We start from the raw sequence: 20,565 nt of genomic DNA on the forward strand, positions 1-20,565 counted from the left end.
CTGTTGTCCATTTATGGAAATGCCAGTGAACAGATGCTGTGGGCCATTTGTAAAAAAAAATTGTGAACAGATGCTGTGGTCCATTTGCAGAAATGTGTCTGTGAACAGATGCTGTGGTCCATTTATGGAAAAGTGTCTGAACAGATGCTGAGGTCCATTTATGGAAAAGTGTCTGAACAGATGCTGTGGTCCATTTGTGGAAATGTGTGTGAACAGATGCTGTGGTCCATTTGCAGAAATGTGTCTGAACAGATGCTGTGGTCCATTTGTGGAAATACGTGTGAACAGACGCTGTGGTCCATTTATGGAAATGTGTCTGAACAGATGCTGTGGTCCATTTATGGAAATGTGTCTGAACAGATGCTGTGGTCCATTTGTGGAAATGTCTGTGAACAGATGCTGTGGTCCATTTGTGGAAATGTGTCTGTGAACAGATGCTGTGGTCCATTTGTGGAAATATGTCTGTGAACAGATGCTGTGGTCCATTTATGGAAATGTGTCTGTGAACAGATGCTGTGGTCCATTTATGGAAATGTGTCTGAACAGATGCTGTGGTCCATTTGTGGAAATGTGTCTGAACAGATGCTGTGGTCCATTTGTGGAAATGTGGCTGTGAACAGATGCTGTGGTCCATTTGTGGAAATGTGTCTGTGCACAGGTGACATTGCTTGCCCATGCTAATACCCCTTGGGCAAACAGTATCTCCTTTTTGATTCCTTTCCTCCCACGTGTGATGATCAAGAAATGGTGTCTTTATTCTCTTCGTCTGACTGAAGTGGAGACAAATCTGAGAAGATATAGCAAGTTTTTTGTACTGGTTACCTGGTTCAGTGCTGATTAAAACATTTACCTACATAAGCCTGATATAACTGTTGCTTTGCAATATTCAGTTAAGTGAATGAATGAAATGAATGACTCTTTCTTAAGAGTTTTAAACATTTCATATTGAAATTATCATTATCCCAGCATTGTCGTAGGTTGTGCACAAACAAACAGCCTTTCTTATACACAGTATGCCAATGCACCAAATGAGAAACAAAAATAGTAGGTGCTTGATTGATGGAATATATTTTTTTTTCAGAAACTGAATCTCATATCTTGGCTTTGTCTGTTTAATCCTGATGAAAATTTGTAATATTTAAGGCTGAGTAACTTCTCCTTACTTGATAAAAAAAAAAGGAATAATATGAATGCAATCCTAAAAGTGTCTTTGCAAGACTTCTATTTTGTTGCTGCTTATATGCCATTTTTTGATTTTTACTTCCAAGACATTTAAAAGAAAGCAACAAAAAATATTGGCAAACTGAATTGGAATGTGTTTTAAGGCTTACTTACTGCCTTTGATAACTTTTCAGGAAGTTGATGTTGCCTTACTCAAACTCTACGCTGAGACGAACTCTCCAGAGCTGTTGACTTTGGTTGCTGTGGATACTGGCTGTGATCTGCATGACTGCGTGGAGTGGTTGACCAAATATGGGCGTTTCCATGCGTTGGCCATTCTGTACAAATATCACGGGGAAAATGATAAAGCCTTAGGCGTGTGGACAAAGTAAGTGTGTGTGTGTGTGTGTGTGCATGCATGTGTGTGAGTATGTGTGTGTGTGTGTGTTCGCGTGTGGTGGTGCGGGGTTGAGGGTATTTTTGCATGTGCATAATTTGTGAAAACAAATGCTGTTGTTGAGACTAAAGATCGCAAGTCAGAAAATCAGCAAGGGATGTATATGTTAGACATGCACATGTGTTGAGCTGTGATGTGTGTGTGTGTGTGTGTGTGTGTGTGTGTGTGTGTGTGTTTGCTTGTACATGTGTGTGAATTTGTGTATGTGTATACCTTTGTGCTCATGGTTTTTACATGTGTGTGTGCGTGCGTGAATGCATGCATGTGCGCTTGCGATGCGTAAACAGCAACAAGTTAAGGACTATCAGAAACAGTGGCACCTACATACCACTGCAGTCAAGGGTGACGTGCCCAAAAGGGACCTTGATAGTGATACACACTTATCTCTTCTCATGGACTTGAGTGATACACACTTATCTCTTCTCATGGACTTGAGTGTTGCGCACTTATCTCTTCTCATGGACCACTTGAGTGATACACACTTGTCTCTTCTCATGGACTTGAGTGATACACACTTATCTCTTCTCATGGACCACTTGAGTGATACACACTTATCTCTTCTCATGGACTTGTTTCATGTGCCTTCCTTTCCCTGTGTGTGTTCTGTGCAGGCTGGTGGATGATGGGGTGCAGGACGAAGCCTTTCCTGGCCTCAGCTTTATCGTGGAAGTTCTCGCCAAGTGAGTCATTTTCTTTCTCTTTACCATTCAAAAACAAACGGCTAAAAAGGTTTGGTGTCATATACTGTACCATCTTTATCTTACGCAAATTAGGTCTGTTGGTTTGCTTTGTTGTCAAAATTTTGTGTTGGTTATGATCTGAAAGCTGAAAGAATTGGTAGTGAAAGAAAGTGCTGACAGATGAACGATTTGAACATTGGAAGATTGTACTGACTTTTTGTGTTTGTTTCATTTAAATAGTTTTTGTACTGCTGAAAGATTTGATAATGAAATAAAGTACTAACAGATGAAACAATGCACAGATGTTTTGTGTTTATTGGATTTGTTTTTTGGGTTTTTTTTTGTATTTCTTTTGATTCATGCTTATTCTTTTAGTGGTTGGAATGATGGGGCTGCTGTCACTGAAACAGAGTTTTCCCTCTGGTGGCCCTAGGATTGGGAAGGGGTGTGTGTGTAGGGAGGGGTGGAGGGGTAGGCGTTGGGGGGGGGGGACATGTATTGTGTTCACTTTCATATAGCTTCATTGTTCAGCTTGTGACAGGCCTGTGTGTGTGTGTGTGTGTGTGTGATAAATGTATATGTAATTTATGTATATATGTGTGTGTGTGTGTGTGTATGTGATAAATGTATATGTAATCTATATATATGTGTGTGTGTGTGTGTATGATAAATGTATATGTAATTTATATATATGTGTGTGTGTGTGAATGTGTGTGTGTGTGTGTGTGTGTGTGTGTGCACAGTCTGAGTGACCACGACCTGGTGTGGAAGTATGTGGACTGGGTGTTGGAGAAGGATCAGGAGCTGGGAGTCAAGGTGAGAACTTCTCTGTCTTACCTGTATTTCCCCTCTGTCATACCTGCATTTCTCACCTGGCTTTGCAGAAGGTGAGAACTTTTCCTCTGTCTTACCTGTATTTCCCCTCTGTCATACCTGCATTTCTCACCTGGCTTTGCAGAAGGTGAGAACTTTTCCTCTGTCGTACCTGCACTTCTTACTTCGCACTGCACACTCGTATCTGTTGATCTTACTCCATCTCTACCTTTCGCTCTTTACTGAAGCCATCTTTTCAAAACCTGTCTGTAAGCTCTTTTGGTTTCCTGCTGCTACAGTCCTGCCCCATGCCTGCCGACTCTCATTGTATGTATGAGGAGTGAGAGGGGGTGTGAGAGGAGGGGGAGAGAGAGAGAGAGAGAGAGAGAGAAAGAGTGGTCACAAGTGGTTTATGCAATTTGTAACTTTTTCTTTCAGGCATAGCAACCTGAGCTCTTTGGAAGGACACTATTCAAATGTACATTATTGTTATAATTGTTATTATTATCATAATAATGTCATCCCTCTACTTTTTGGCAAGGCTGTCAAATATAATGACATTGAAGTTTGTGACCTGATACAAGTCTTCGTCAGATACAAAACATGAGTGTCAAAGAATCGATTGACAGACAGAAATACGGAAAAAGCTTAGCCGTATGAAGAGCACAGGATCAGGAGTCAAGATGGCTGCCGGAAAAAGAGGGCGCTAGTCAGGGATGCACAGGGGAGGTAACCTACTTCGGGAGGTTATCGGCCGTAGCTACTTTTGTTTTCTCCGCATAGGCGGGTAGTATGCACAGGACAGGAATCAGACCCCTGCCGGAGTCTGCACTAGTGGGTCATGGTAAGTATGTTACTTAAACGTAATTTTAGGAAGAAAATTTCCTTTACTAAGCGCACTTCAGTGCCAAGGTATCCTCACAACACATTACAGAGCAATAGAACACACTAAACACATGTATTCAGGAATTGTGAAACAGTAGATAGAAAATGTGAAGCAAAGGCGAAGCAAATGAGAAGTAAAGCGAGAATAGATTCTGATAAATTCAGGGGGTCAGATTTGAGTAAAAATATGATGGGCACAATAGCCAAGTGGTTAAAGCATTGGACTTTCAATCTGAGGGTCATGCGTTCGAATCTTGGTAACGGCACCTGGTGGATAAAGGGTGGAGATTTTTCATATCTCCCAGGTCAACATAATATGTGGAGACCTGCTTGTGCCTGAACCCCCTTTGTGTGTATACGCAAGCAGAAGATCAAATACACACTTGAAAGATCCTGTAATCCATGTCAGCATTGGTTGATTATGGAAACAAGAACATACCCAGCATGCACACCCCCAAAAATGGAGTATGGCTGCCCGCATGCCGGGGTAAAAACAGTCATACACATAAAAGCCCACTCATGTACATACAAGTAAACATAGGAGTTGCATCCCATGAATGAAGAAGAAGGATAAAAAAAACAAGAGAGGCAAGGCCTTCAAGACTCACTTGTGATAAATTACGTTCCCTTTTTTACTATCTGCACCAAAACGTTTGCAAAATAAATAAAAATCCCATGCTTAGCAAAAGAAGTTCCTGTTTGAATTAAAAATGATAACAATGACTCCTCTTGTTGTTGTGTCAGAATAAGAGGTCAAAGTGCCAAGTTTAGAGAATACAAAAAATATAAATATAACAGTAAATGCAGTTTGCATATAATTAGGCTTCTTTTTTTATTTTTTGTGCCCATCCCAGAGGTGCAATATTGTTTTAAACAAGATTACTGGAAAGAACTGAATTTTTCCTATTTTTATGCCAAATTTGGTGTCAGCCTGACAAAGTATTTGCAGAGAAAATGTCAATGTTAAAGTTTACCACGGACACACACGACACACACACACACACACACACAGACAACCGAACACCAGGTTAAAACATAGACTCACTTTGTTTACACAAGTGAGTCAAAAAGTAGTGCCTTATAGGCTGAAAATTACAGTGAATACTTAAAAAAAACAACAACCGATGATTGTATCAGGTGCTGACGGAGCGGCCGGCCAACGAGCCTCCCTCGGAGCGGCTACGTCCTGACGCTGTCATTGACTACCTGCATCGCTTCCCCTCCGCCGTCATCAGTTACCTGGAGTACCTCATCTTCCAGAGAAAGCTGGAGGTCAGACACACTTGTGCATGCATGCATGCACGCATGCATTCATGCACTCGCGCACACACGTATGTGCACACATGCACAGCCACACACACACACAGGCACGCGCGCGCACACACACACACACACACACACATGCTCACATGCACACACACACACACACATGCGCACACACACACACATATACACATGCACACACACACACACACACACATGCACGCACACATACATACACACATACACATACACACACAACCACACACACACACACACACACATGAGCACACGCAAACATACACACACACACACACACACACACACAGCCACGCACTGGGGGCTTGTTGTCATGGGGGAGGGGTTGGTGGGGGGATGGGGGTTGGTTGGTTGATCAGTGACAGGTTAAGTGGTTAACATGTGCAAATATATGTATACACTCGGCCATGATAAAACCAGGCGCCCTTATTGATAACTGAAGCATCACAGTTCAATTGTCCATTCTGGTTTAACATAAGCGCTCATGATATTATATATTTTGTTGAGGCATTTTACTGAAAAAATGTAAAAACAAAAAAAAAAGACTGGTCAGGTGTTTGGACGGTCTCTGTGTGTTTGTGTGTGTGTATGCGCATGCACATGATGCGTGTGTGTGGGATGGGGTGGGGGGTGTGTCTGACTGGTGTGTGATTGTAGTGTGCTTTGAGATGTTAAGAGCGCTATGTAAATGTACTGTTATTGTTATTCTCCATCTTATTATTATTATCATTATTAAGTAGCAGCAGTTGTAGTAGTGTTATTCTACTTCTTTTTGTTCTTCTTCTTATTGTATATGTGCGTGTGTGTGTGCGTGCATTCATGCGTGCGTGTGCATGCGTGTGTTTGTGTGTGTGTGTGTGTGTGTGCGTGTGTGCGTGCGTGTGTGTGTGTGTGTGTGTGTGTGTGCATGTGTGCGTGTGTGCGTGCGTGTGTGTGTATGTGTGTGTGTGTATGTGTGTGTTTGACAGAAAGAGACGTACCACACCCACCTTGCAGTGCTGTACATGGATGCTGTCTTGCAGCTGTTGAAGAAGGAAAATGTCAAGAAGGAGGAGTTGGATAGTGCCAGGTAAGTTCTGCCGTCCACGCAGATTTGGCTTTCTGTTTTACCTGTACAGTGAACAGCTGGGTACAGGTGCCAGCATTCCTGCACGACCACAGCCACAGATTCAGGGAGGCGTCACGGCATTCAGACAAAACCCCTATGCGTTACACCACATCTGCTAGGCAAATGCCTGACCAGAAGTATAACCTATGTGCTTAGTCAGGCCCTCAGTGCATGCGTATATGTGTGTGTACCTATCAGAGTGGATTTTTTGCCAGAGGACAGTACTTATGTTGCCATGGGTTCTTTTGCCATGTGCCAAGTGCATACAGGATCACAGTTTCTCGTCTCATCTGATTGACTAGATGCTGTGCCATGGTTCTTTTGCCATGTGCCAAGTGCATACAGGATCACAGTTTCTCGTCTCATCTGATTGACTAGATGCTGTGCCATGGTTCTTTTGCCATGTGCATACAGGATCACAGTTTCTCGTCTCATCTTCTTCTTCTGCATTCGTGGGCTTCAACTCCCACGTTCACTCGTATATATGCGAGTGGGTTTTTTACGTGTATGACCATTTTTACCCCGCCATGTAGGCAGCCATACTCCGTTTCGGGGGTGTGCATGCTGGGTATGTTCTTGTTTCCATAACCCACCGAACGCTGACATGGATTACAGGATTTTTAACGTGTGTATTTGATCTTATGCTTGCGTATACACACGAAGGGGGTTCAGGCACTGGCAGGTCTGCACATATGTTGACCTGGGAGATCGTAAAAATCTCCACCCTTTACCCACCAGGCGCCGTCACCGTGATTCGAACCCGGGCCCCTCAGATCGAAAGTCCAACGCTTTAACCATTCGGCTATGGTGCCTGTCTCGTCTCATCTGATTGACTAGATGCTGTGCCATGGTTCTTTTGCCATGTGCCAAGTGCATACAGGATCACGGTTTCTCGTCTCATCTGATTGACTTCATGCTCAGTTCAGTTTGATTTTCCAGTCAAACTTGGGAGAAAGGGTGAGACTGGGGTTCGAACCCAGACCCTCGTGGACACTGTATTGACAGATTGTCTTAACCATTCTGCCACCCTCTTCTCATAGCCTCCCACAGCCACAAGCAGTAAAGCAAATGCACACCAGCGTCTGTATTTGATCAGACCATTATTTTTCATGGAAATGACTTGGGATTTGTTTCTGTCGCAAGAAGCATCAAACAGAAGGTAAATAACATGCTGTAAGAGGCCTGCATTATTGGCATTAGATCAGAAAAATGTCACTCTCTGCATTGTATTCAAGACAGTGTGGTTAAAAAAAAAAAAGCATAAAAAAGCTCAGATGAAAGTTTGCCATAAGGAGAAAGTCCATTTCAACAGTATTTGCTTTTATCTCTGAGTATTGCTGTATTGTCTTGAGATGACTGCTCCAATTTGCAGCTTGTTGTTTGGTGTGTGTGTGTGTACGCACATGTGTTTGAATGTGTGTAAGGAATGGGAGTGATAAAATGTTGATGTCTCATGTGATGTTGATGATGATGCTTTTGATGATGATGATATCAAATTGTGTGATGGTGATGATGTCACCATGTGCGATGATGGTGATGACGATGATGATGATGATGGTGATGACAGGTCCAAACTGCGCCACATGCTGCAGATCTCCAACCTGTACCGGGTACAGCTCATTCTGGGCAAGGCCAAGGAGACCGACATGCATGCGGAGTGTGCCATTCTCTACGGCAAGGTCAGTGCCATTCTGTATGGTAGGTCAGTGCCATTATGTTAGGCAAGGTCAGTGCCATTCTGTATGTTAGGGTCAGTGCCATTCTGTATGTTAGGGTCATTGTCATTCTGTGTGGTAGCGTCAGTGTCATTCTGTATGGCAGGGCCAGTGTCATTCTATATGGCAGGGTCAGTGCCATTCTGTATGGCAGGGTCATTGTCATTCTGTATGATAGGGTCAGTGCCATTCTGTATGGCAGGGTCAGTGCCATTCTGTATGGTAGCGCCAGTGCCATTCAGTATGGTAGCGTCAGTGTCATTCTATATGGCAGGGCCAGTGTCATTCTATATGGGAGGGTCAGTGCCATTCTGTATGGCAGGGTCATTGTCATTCTGTATGATAGGGTCAGTGCCATTCTGTATGGCAGGGTCAGTGCCATTCTGTATGGTAGTGTCAGTGCCATTCTGTATGGCAGCATCAGTGTCATTCTGTATGGTAGCGTGCCATTCTGTATGGCAGCATCAGTGTCATTCTGTATAGTAGGGTCATTGTCATTCTGTATGGCAGGGTCAGTGCCATTCTGTATGATAGGGTCAGTGTCATTGTGTATGGTAGGGTCAGTGCCATTCTGTATGGCAGGGTCAGTGCCATTCTGTATGGCAGCATCAGTGCCATTCTGTATGGCAGGGTCATTGTCATTCTGTATGGTAGCGCCAGTGCCATTCAGTTTGGTGGGGTTAGTGTCATTCTGTATGGCAGGGTCAGTGCCATTCTCTAAAGCAAGGTCAGTGTCATTCTGTATGGCAGCATCAGTGTCATTGTGTATGGTAGCATCAGTGTCATTCTATATGGCAGGGTCAGTGCCATTCTGTATGGCAGGGTCATTGTCATTCTGTATGGTAGCGCCAGTGCCATTCAGTTTGGTGGGGTTAGTGTCATTCTGTATGGCAGGGTCAGTGCCATTCTCTAAAGCAAGGTCAGTGTCATTCTGTATGGCAGCATCAGTGTCATTCTGTATGGTAGCGTCAGTGTCATTCTGTATGGCAGGGTCAGTGCCATTCTGTATGGCAGGGTCAGTGCCATTCTGTATGGTAGGGTCAGTGTCATTCTGTATGGCAGGGTCAGCGCCATTCTCTAAAGCAAGGTCAGTGTCATTCTGTATGGCAGCATCAGTGTCATTCTGTATGGTAGCGTCAGTGCCATTCTGTATGGCAAAGTCAGTGCCATTCTGAGGTCAGTGCCATTCTGTATGGCAAGTTTAGTGCCATTCTGTACATTAATGTCAGCCTTCCTATCTCCCTTCACTGTGGCAGGGAATATTTCATACTTGTAGCACCTGTCTTCAGTTAGAGACGTAACTGGAAGATCTCTACAGTCATTTGTACAACAGGCTGCCTTCCAGGGTAGAGCCAGTTGAGGGCTGTCTTATGGTGCTCATCAAATGGCTTTTGTTTTTTCCTCCAGTATTTTATTTTTCTTCTTCTTCTGCGTTCACTCGTATGCACACGAGTGGGCTTTTACGTGTATGACTGTTTTTACCCCGCCATGTATGCAGCCATACTCCGTTTTCAGGGGGTGTGCATGCTGAGTATGTTCTTGTTTCCATAACCCACCGAACGCTGACATGGATTACAGGATCTTTAACGTGCGTATTTGATCTTCTGCTTGTATATACACACGAAGGGGGTTCAGGCACTAGCAGGTCTGCACATATGTTGACCTGGGAGATCGTAAAAATCTCCACCCTTTACCCACCAGGCGCCGTCACCGTGATTTGAACCCGGGACCCTCAGATTGACAGTCCAACGCTTTAACCACTCGGCTATCGCGCCCGTCAACCAAGGTCCCATGTGCAGCATGTCTTGATGCACTAAAAAAAGAACTCATGGCAATAAGTGTTGTCCTCTGGCAAAATTCTGAAGAATAAATCAGTCCACTCTGACAGGTACACAAATGTATATGCACACACTCAAGGCCTGACGAAAGGCATTAGGTTATGCTGCTGGTCAGGCATCTGCCTAGCAAGTTGTGATGTAGCATATGGATTTGCCTGAAGGCAATGACGCCTCATTCTGAAACTGAAACTGAAGCAAATGCGTTGGGCTGTGCTGCTGATAAGGCATCTGGTTAGCTAGATGTGGTGTGGCGTGTGTGGATTTGTCCAAAGGCAGTGATGCCTCCTTGAGAAACTGAAACTGAAACTGACACTGTGTTGTGTGTGGGTGCAGCTTGAGGAGCACGACAAAGCACTGAAGATCCTGGTCCACAAGCTGAAGGACTTTGGGGCGGCAGAGAACTACTGCCTGGTCAACTCCTTGAAGAAGGACCCTGCATACCGCAAACGCCTCTTCCACATCCTTCTCAGTGTCTACCTCGACCCCTCCTATGAGTGAGTTTTTGGTCACCTTTTTTGCGACTCCACTGTTGGACGCCCTTCTTTCTCTGTCTCTGGACCTTGAATTTGGAATGAACTTCCTCTTATGCTTTGTCAGGTCTCCGCACTCAGCTCTTTCAAGTCTGGCCTTAAAACCCACCTCTTCACAAGATAGCCTCCCTCCCCTACCTCTTCCTTGTCTTCTGTTTCTTCAGTTTTAGAGTTATGCATGCGTGTGAATGACTGGTGTGAAAGCGCTTACATTTGTCTCTGCACAAGATTCAGTGCTATATAATTACCATCATTATTATTTATTATTATTTGGGGGGGCGTGTTTGGTTTGTTTTTGCAGTTGTTTGTTCATCGTAACTCGCATCATGTGTGAGTGTGTGTGTGTGTGTGTGTGTGTTTGTGTGTGTGTGTGTGTGTGTGTGTGTGTGTGTGTGTGTGCATGATATTTTGTTTGAGGTATATAAGGAAGGAAATTTTGCAACACCATGATTGAATTGTATGAGACATATTTTAACAGAAACTAGATTTGACTCGACTGTTATTTACAGGCATTTTCGAACAAAAATAGTTTATGTTTGAATGTCAGACAGGAATTGCAAAATAATTATATTTGAGTGTGGTGGAATACCTTGGAAATTAGTAATAAATGTCTGTTTTATAGAAACGTTAAAGCTTATTTGGGAAAGAGAAAAGGATATTTCACATGTAATCAGTCAGTACATGTTATCATTATTTGTAGCCCTGGCGTAGAAATCATAAATTTCCTATAGAGACTGGTAGACGTCCAATATTTCGTGTGAATTGAATACTTATTGTTACTGTGATACGGATGTGATTGGAGACGAATTTCATTTTATTATTGAATGCCTGAAATTTACAGATCTTGGTAATGAACACCGGGTTATTACATAGACTCACATTGTTTACACAAGTGAGTCAGGAAGGAGCACTTACTGTCATTATGTTTGGTTGGTCATCATTGACAGCATTATGAGTATCATTGTTATTATTATCATCATTATTATCATCATTATTAAAGGATACTTCTATAACATGTAACTACAGAGCACTACATGCTGGGGTTATACATGCAGCACCGGTTAGCCATAGTAGTCATGACGTCATAACTGTGTGCGTCATGTCAGTGATGTCGTGTTGTTGCTGGCAGGCGGAGGGACACGCTGGTCACGCCGGCCATCGCCTTGCTCAACAGCAGTGTGGCTGAGTTCGATACCATCAAGGTTAGACACCACGGCTGGGTGGCCTAAGCGATCCTTATCAGTGTTAAGTTTGTTTAGCTTGAATGGTGTTCCCAAGTCGTCTTATGTGTTTGTGGGCTGCTGCATTGACTCGTATGTACACGAGTGGGCTTTTATGTGTATGACCGTTTTTACCCCGCCATGTAGGCAGCCATATTCCGCTTTCGGGGGTGTTCCCAAGTCTGTGGAAGAGGTATTGATTTGGGAGAATTCTTAATGCTGTGTAGACTCGGCGCCTCTTAAGATCGCTTATGCAGTGCAGTCCTGCTTTGTTTCCTTTTTTTCTTTTTTGTTTAGTTTGTTTGATAGTTCTTTGTTTTTTTTCTGTTTCTGTATCTTTTTTATGTTATTAGTCATCCCTCAAAATAAAAGGTTAAACTGAAGATGTGGAAAAAGGATGTCTATGTATGTGTGTTTTGATACATGAAATAAGCAGGAGGAGTGTTGCTTAAACACAAGTGTTAGTGTATAGGAGAGAGTGGTGAATGTTCCTTGTGTGCAAGAAATCGGAGTATGGAAGTGTAAATGAGTGTGTGTGTGTGTGTGTGTGTGTGCGTGTGTGTGTGTGTTTCTGGTGGTAGAGAGAGAGATGGGGTGTAGAGATGAAGACAGTCACTGAGTTATGAAAGGGGCATATTTGTTTGGACATTTGTAACATAGAGTGCTGATCTTGTACTTTATTCTTTGTGAGACAGGGAGCCAGTGAAGAAATTGCAAGAGAGCAGTGATGTGCTCAGACCTTACTGTGTATGTCAGTGGCACCGACAGGCACAGTTTCTATTTCTGTTTTTCAAGGAGGCTTCACTGCGTTTCGACAAATCGATGTATTCTACACCACATCTTCTCGGCAGATGTTTGACCAGCAGTATAATGCAACATGTTTAGTCAGGTTTCAAGTATATGCACATATATCTGTGTACCTTTCAGAGTAGATTTCTACTGCAGAATTTTGCCAGGGGACAACACTCAACGTTGCCAGGGGTCGCCAAGTGGTGGACCTCGGCTTATTGTCTTATCCGAACGATGAGACGCTCAGTTCGATTTTCCAGTCAAACTTAAGAATGAGGGCAAGACCGGGATTTGAACCCAGACCCTAATGGACAGTGTACTGATAGACAAGCAAGGATTTTGAAAAACTTGTGGATTTGCTTTTGCGTGAACAGATTTTGTCGGGTGTGTCCACTCAGCTGGTAGCCTTTCTCATGGAAAGAAAGGATTCAAATGTTGAGGATATGGTTAAGGCAGCGGACAGGTACAGAGAAGCTCATCCTGATAGATCGATGTCTGCAAAACCTGGCTCTAGTGTCTTGTTTGCCAATGCTAACATAGTCAGTAATCAGAACTATCACAGAGGAAATCCACGAGGATCTGGTGCTGGTCCTCAGAGACATTTTGGTTCTAATCATAGAGGGGCTCAAGTTACAAATCTCAGAATGAGAATGCAAGTGAAAAAAGTTCTGATAAATGTAAACGTTTCGCTGTTGACCCAAAGACTTTGAAATATCATGCCGACAGTGTACTGATAGACAAGCGTCTTAACCGTTCTGCCACCCGACAGGTGCTGCAGCTGTTACCTGACAGCTGGTCTGTGGGGCTGCTGAGTCAGTTCCTGACGCGGGCCGTGCGCACCAGCATGCACGATGGGCGCATGACGCGCGTGGAGCGCATGATGTCCCGGGTGGAGAACCTGCGCTGCAAGGAGACGCGCATCGAACTGCAGAGAGAGCCAGTCGTCATGAATGAGGAGAGGTGAGGGGGTGTGTGTGGGGTGGGGTGTGTGTGTGTTTGGGGGGTGGGGGGGGGATGGTGGGTGTTGGGGGAGGGGGAATATGTGTGTGTGGTAGGGAGGGGGGAATGGTGTGTGTGTGTTAGGGGAGATGGTGGGGATGGGGGGGTGTATGTGTGGGGGGGATGGTGGGTGTGTGTGTGGGGGGGGGGAGATGGTGAGTGTGTGTGTGGGGGGATGGTGGGTGTGTGTGTAGGGGGATGGTGAGTGTGTGGGTGTCTGTGGGAGGGGGGTATGGTGGATGGATGTGTGGGGGGATGGTGTGTGTGTGTTGGGGGTGTGTGTGAGCGTGTGTGTGTGTGTGTGTGTGTGTGTTGTGTTGCAGTGGATTGATGTGCATGTTGGGGTCTTGTGTTTTTCAAATGTCTTGAGTGTGTGAATGCCTGGCAGCCTGTATATATGAGCCAGTTCCAATTCATTTGCATTTTAATGGTGTTTTCCAAGTGTGTGTATGCATATCTGTGCGTGTGTGTGTGTGCTAGTGTGTGAAATGACAGGCATGGTTGAGCCTTGTGTTTCTTTTTTTTTATTTTATGGGAGACCCATTCTTGCACTGTGCTCTGTCAACTGTTCAAATTCTGTGTCCTGGGGCATGAGTGAATACGGCTGTTATTGGGGTGTGAATGAATATTGTTGCATTCGTATTGACTGAAGTTCTTTTCCAGTTTGTTAATTATTTTTTTAGCAAAACAAAAAAAAAAGAAGAAAAAATCAGTCTTCTTCTTCGTTTGTGGGCTGCAACTCACATGCTCACTCATATATACATGAGTGGGTTTTTACGTGTATGACCGTTTTTAGCCTGCCATGTAGGCAGCCATACTCTGTTTTTGGGGGTGAAATAATCAATAAAAATCCACTTCAGATTTGTTGTTGACCTGTAGCGAGAAACATCGTTGCCTGTTGATTTCAGGTTGTGCGCGGTTTGTAAAAGAGCCTTCAACGACCCAGCGTTCGTGCGCTACCCCAACGGAGTGGTGACCCACGTGCACTGCGCCAAGAACAAGTTCATCTGCCCTGTCACGGGTCGGCTGTTCGGCACCACCACCCCCACCAACCCCCCTCCCACCCCCGCCTCCACCACCACCAGCTGACGTCAGGCTGTTGTGTGACTTGTGAACATCTTGGTTCCACATTTTTTTTTTTTTTTTTTTTTTTCACTTTTGTGGTTATTTCAGTATTTGTTGGGGGTTTTTTGGTGTTGTTTTTTTTCATGTTGTTTATGAGCGTTGTGAGAGTGAGTTTTTAACAGGTTTTTTGTCATCCTGCTGTTGTTGCCAGTTGCCAATGTCTGGAATTGTCCTCAAGTGAATATCTGGAAACGGCTCTAGATTAGTTGTCAGGAATTGGTCCCATATTGGTGTCTGGAATTGGACCTAAATCAGTGTGTGGAATCGGCTCCCAATTATTGTCTAGAATCGGCCCCCAAATGTATATTAGTGTCTGGCCGAAATTAGTGTCAAATTGGCCCCAAATTAGTGTCTGGAGTCAGCCCCAAATATTTGTTACTGTCTGGCCCAGATTAGTGTCTTGAGTCAGCCCCGAATTAGTGTCTGGCTCAAATTAGTGTCTGGAATTGGCCCAAAATTCATTTCTGGAGCTGGCCCAGAATTAATGTCTGGAGTTGGCTCAGAATTAGTGTCTGGAACTGGCTCAAAATTAGTGTCTGGAGTTGGCTCAGAATTAGTGTCTGGAACTGGCCCAAAATTTGTGTCGTGAGTTGGCCCAGAATTAGTGTCTGGCTCAAATTACTAACTGGAATTGGCCCGAAAGTAGTGTCTGGAACTGACCCAAAATATGTCTGGGGTCAGCCCGGGATTGTACATATGTGTCTGGCCCAAATTAGTGTCTGGAATTGGCCCAAAATCAGTGTTGTGTCAGCCCTGAATTAGTGTCTGGCCCAAATTAGTATCTGGAATTGGCCCAAAAATAGTCTGGAGCTGGCCCAGAATTAATGTCTGGAGTTGGCCCAGAATTAGTGTCTTGCTCAAATTTGTATCTGGAATTGGCCCAAAACTAGTGTCTGGAACTGACCCAAAATATGTCTGGGGTCAGCCCAGAATTAGTGTCTTGCTCAAATTTGTATCTGGAATTGGCCCAAAACTAGTGACTGGAACTGACCCAAAATATGTCTGGGGTCAGGCCGGGATTAGTGTCTGGCCCAAATTTGTGTCTGGAATTGGCCCAAATATCAGTGTTTGGAGTTGGCCTCAGATTAGTGTCTGGCCCAAATTTGTCTGGAATTGGCCCAGAATTAGTGTCTGGTCCAAATTAGTGTCTAGAATCAGCCCCAAATTAGTGTCTGGAATTGGCCCCAAATATATATCAGTTTCTGTTCAAAATTATTGTCTTGAATGGGCCCCAGATTAGTGTCTGGCCCAAATTAATGTCTGTAATCAGTCCCAAATTAAGTGTCCGCCCCAAATACATTTCTGGAGTCTGCCCCAAGTCAGGGCCCGGTGGTACAGTTCTCCGCAGTGGCCATTGGCACAGTTGGAGGGGCAGTAGGAGTGCGGGCATGTTTTGAAATATATGAATTTATAACTCTGTTTCTGTTCTGACTGTTCTTGTTTATAGGACTGGGTCGTCGTTTGGGTCACCTAAAACGTCACACTCCCATAGAAGAAAAGAAAGAGTCAGTGGTGAGATTTGATGTAAACCATCAAATATGGGATTATTGCAGATTTTGATTCCAAGTTTGAGTGCTGTCATTGTCACTGTAGAAAGAGTTCTACTGATTAATAATGTCAGAATATTTAAAAACCAGCAATACTTATATTTGAAATGCTGAAATGTTGACTCTAAAGTTTTCTCAAAATGATTTGCAGTGGAGATACTTTATTTAGCAGACTGCTGCTCAGGCACTCCATATGATGGATTCTTAAAGCAAATCTCATTGTTAGAAGGAGGACTAAACAGTTGTAAAGGAAACCTAAAATCAACATAATGAGCAGCTGGTGCTGTTGGACAAAGTTTGGTGGTCAAGAATCACGTGGGGCTGTGTGGGTTTAGCGGATAGGAAAAGCAGCACAAAGGAGACATAGAACAGAAGAGCAGTGACAGAATTTCCTCTCACACACCCTCAACAAGGCTCACTTAAAACGTTATGTCTTGTTTTGGACTGGAAAAAAAAAAAGACGAAATGAAGTTTAAATTTTCTTGCCATTTCATGCATTTAAAAAAAAATTGAATTTTCTGATTCATTTGTTTGTTTAACTATTTCGAAAGTTCATTTTATGTAATGATTAAATTAGGGGTTGGAGACATGTTTGGTGAAAAATCCAGGGTTATAAAAGCTTCAGCAGTTATGAGAACACTTTGAGCAAAAAGGGTTAAAAAAAAAAAGAAAAAAAAAAGACCCCAGTTGTTGTTTGCGCAAAACACCTGGGTTTAAAGGGTTTAACAAATGATAATCACTTTTGGCAAAAGAAAAGAAAAAATTCCACCAAAAAATTCAAGAAGACCCCAGTGCGAACGATGAAAAGCATGCTTTGCACAAAGCACTGGATAAGTGTCCGGAAAGAACATCCAGTTCAACAGAATGTGGTGTGATGTGAAGGTGGTGAGGGGGGAGTTGACTGATGCATGGAGGGATGAGTGATGTTGTGATGTGAAGGTGGTGTGGGGGTGTTGACTGATGTTTGGTCAAATCCATATACGCTACACCACATCTGCCAAGCAGATGACTGACCAGCAGCATAACCCAATGCGTTTAGTCAGGCCTTGAGGGAAAAAAAAGAAAAAAGAAAAACACATAAAAATATTATTACTACTACTACTACTAATATTTATAAGGCGTAAAATCTTGATGAAGTCAACTCTATGCGCAAAAAAAAAAAAAAAAAAGGTGGTGAGGGGTGAGTTGACTGATGCATGGAGGGATGAGTGATGTTGTGTTGTGAAGGTGGTGTGGGGTGAATTGACTGACGTGTGGAGCGACAAGCGATGTTGTGTTGTGAAGGTGGTGTGGGGTGAATTGACTGACGTGTGGAGCGACAAGCGATGTGTTGTGAAGGTGGTGTGGGGTGAATTGACTGACGTGTGGAGCGACAAGCGATGTTGTGTTGTGAAGGTGGTGTGGGGTGAATTGACTGACGTGTGGAGCGACAAGCGATGTTGTGTTGTGAAGGTGGTGTGGGGTGAATTGACTGACGTGTGGAGCGACAAGCGATGTTGTGTTGTGAAGGTGGTGTGGGGTGAATTGACTGACGTGTGGAGCAACAAGCGATGTGTTGTGAAGGTGGTGTGGGGTGAATTGACTGACGTGTGGAGCGACAAGCGATGTTGTGTTGTGAAGGTGGTGTGGGGTGAATTGACTGACGTGTGGAGCGACAGGCGATGTTGTGTTGTGAAGGTGGTGTGGGGTGAATTGACTGATGCATGGAGGGATGAGTGATGTTGTGATGTGAAGGTGGTGAAGGGTTGGGGGGCTGCGGGGGGGGGAGGGGGGGCGGTTGACTAACACGTGGAGGGACGACTGATGTTGCAGTTCTTGTGTTCAAGCGAAGAGAAGACCTAGAATGAGAATAACTTTAGCACCTCAGCCAGAAAAATTAAATGCGGTGAAGTCTTGTGATACATGCAGATTTGGAAGCATGACAGTGAAATTTGGCATACAGTATATCAAAACCAAAAACACACAACAGAGTGTACTGAAGGTTTGTCTGTGGCTGTGAACACTCACCACTTTCTTTCATTCTTCAGCCCAGAAGCACAAGCCAAAAAAGAAAATGTATGTTGATAACATACAGTGTGTGTGCATGTGCCTGCATGTGCTTGTGTGTGTGTGTGTGTGTGCATGCATGCACATTTGTACTGATATGACCAAAAAGCAGTGAACTGCATATATGTGTGTAGCCCTTTTGTTGAGTAAATGGGAGAATGCTAGACATTTTGATTGGTTTTGCTCTGTAATATTCAAAACAGGTGTACATAGTTATAACTGATTTGTTGTACCTGTGGCTGTAAAGCCACTGACCAAAAGCTCTGCGTTACCTGTGATGTACGTGTGAGAGAACCAGCTTGTTAGAGTGTTGTATAAGCATCCATTATTATCATATGCTATGCTTTTATTTGTGAAACTGTTTTGCGTCATACTCTCCTGGTAAATGTTTTATGGAATCATATTTTACATACATGCCTTGCTTGTGCAATATAGCATCAGTGATGTGGTGAGTGATATGTGTACAGCGGTGATGAGGTGTGTGTTATCTGCTTTGAAAAACCGAGACAGATGGAAGGTGTCTGCAGTTCAGAGGGCCGTATGGGAAATGGGGATGAGAAAGAATACGGCAGAACGTTGTGTGTGCGTCAAGTTGATGGCAAGAGGGTGTGTTCAGATTTACAAATCCTGTCTTGTGTGGTGAAGACTTAATTGATGCTGATGTGTGTGTGTACATATGTGTGTGTGTGTGTGTGTGTGCATGCTTTCTGCATCGTCTCCCAACTCTGGGTTTCCACATAAAAGATTCTCAAAAACTATAGGACCACTTTATAAAAGCAGGAGATGGTGTTTTCATAAATCATGTAAAATATAAAAAGAAAAAAATCAAGAGAAACTAAATCATGCGGACTGCATATTGTCCTGGCCTTTCACTGAACAGACAAATAGCTGTTTCAGCCAACTGCATATTGTCCTGGCCTTTCACTGAATAGATAAATAGCTGTTTCAGCCAACTGCATATTGTCCTGATCTTTCACTGAACAGACATGGCTGTTTCAGCCAACTGCATTTTGTCCTGGCCTTTCACTGAACAGACAAATGGCTGTTTCAGCCAACTTCATATTGTCCTTATCTTTCACTGAACAGACATGGCTGTTCCAGACAACTGCATATTGTCCTGGCCTTTCACTGAACAGACATGGCTGTTTCAGTTAACTGCATATTGTCCTGGCCTTTTACTGAACAGACACATGGCTGTTTCAGCCAACTGCATATTGTCCTGATCTTTCACTGAACAGACATGGCTGTTTCAGCCAACTGCATATTGTCCTGGCCTTTCACTGAACAGACAAGTGGCTGTTTCAGCCACACGTGTACCATGAACAGCTTGAACAACACCTTTGGAAAATCAATGTTTAAGCAACAAATTAACAGTTATTCGGAAGGTTTATAAATGCCAGCTGTGGCTTTTTTATTGTTAAAAAAAGAAAAAAAAAGAAAAAGAAGAAAGAAGTTGTGGTTGTAGGCAGCGTTCATTACATTGAACTGATTACACCGACAATGCAGCAGCATTTCGCCATACCCTCAAGAAGACTGCGCAAGTTCCGAAGTGGTCTTTCACTTTTTGTGAACCTTGTAGACCAAGACACATGGGTGAGCAGCCTGTAAGTCTGACGACATAACCACTACCTGTCTGTCTGCACTTGCGACAGCAGCAAGGAGAGTGGAAGTTAGCATAACGTGCATTAACTCTCTCCATACGGACGGCAAAAGAGACGACGTTAACAGCGTTTCACCCTAATTACCACCATCAAAATATTGCAAGCGGAAAGTTCTTATACTGAAGAGGTGAATGTTGACAAAGAATACCACAATTCTGACGACATAAGCTAAAGGTTGGGTCATTGAGACAACCACTGGACATCCGAGGGGTCTGTGTAGAGTTGAAGAGAGGACTGGCTGTACTGAGTGAGTTAATGTGAGTTTGATGCAAGCGACAACCAGCAAGCCAATAAAATGTTTTAAGTGTTCCTCTGTTTGCAAACTTTTTGATTGGAAACGGGTCCTGTAATTGTTGTCTTTGTGTTTAATGTCATCATTTAGCATTTGACAGTTCAAGGATGTAATACATGTAAGTTATTTTTATAAGTATGGGCGAGAGGTGGTCATGAATGTTATGATTTTTCTAAGTCTGGACAAGAATAATTCGTTTCTCCATGTATGCGCACTGGTTCATAGCTTGAAGAAAGCGTGTTCTTGTTGATCAGTGATTTCTGACTTTCTGATGTGGAGTATGCTTATATTCTGAACAATTCTTATTTTTATGATGAATTTCCTACATCTTTCACATTATTTTACCCAATTATTATTCTGGGAAAAATGTCTGGTGTATTATTAGTATCAGTATGAAGTA

The 20,565-nt window shown here is 43.5% G+C and overlaps 1 protein-coding gene across 1 annotated transcript in view; it reads left to right on the top strand.

Annotated features, from left to right (window-relative positions):
- Positions 1-19,654, top strand: part of LOC143286929 (transforming growth factor-beta receptor-associated protein 1-like) — a 35,989-nt gene extending 16,335 nt beyond the window's left edge. Inside the window, exons 13-22 of the mRNA XM_076594885.1 lie at positions 1,356-1,549; positions 2,230-2,298; positions 3,042-3,114; positions 5,134-5,268; positions 6,264-6,364; positions 7,971-8,082; positions 10,290-10,450; positions 11,616-11,688; positions 13,265-13,455; positions 14,403-19,654. Coding sequence (XP_076451000.1) covers positions 1,356-1,549; positions 2,230-2,298; positions 3,042-3,114; positions 5,134-5,268; positions 6,264-6,364; positions 7,971-8,082; positions 10,290-10,450; positions 11,616-11,688; positions 13,265-13,455; positions 14,403-14,583 — 1,290 coding nt within the window. The 3' untranslated portion in view covers positions 14,584-19,654. The remainder of the gene's footprint in view (positions 1-1,355; positions 1,550-2,229; positions 2,299-3,041; positions 3,115-5,133; positions 5,269-6,263; positions 6,365-7,970; positions 8,083-10,289; positions 10,451-11,615; positions 11,689-13,264; positions 13,456-14,402) is intronic.
- The last annotated feature ends 911 nt before the right edge of the window (positions 19,655-20,565 follow it).

This window comes from Babylonia areolata, chromosome 10 (genome assembly GCF_041734735.1).
Source record: "Babylonia areolata isolate BAREFJ2019XMU chromosome 10, ASM4173473v1, whole genome shotgun sequence".
NCBI lineage: Eukaryota > Metazoa > Mollusca > Gastropoda > Neogastropoda > Buccinidae > Babylonia > Babylonia areolata.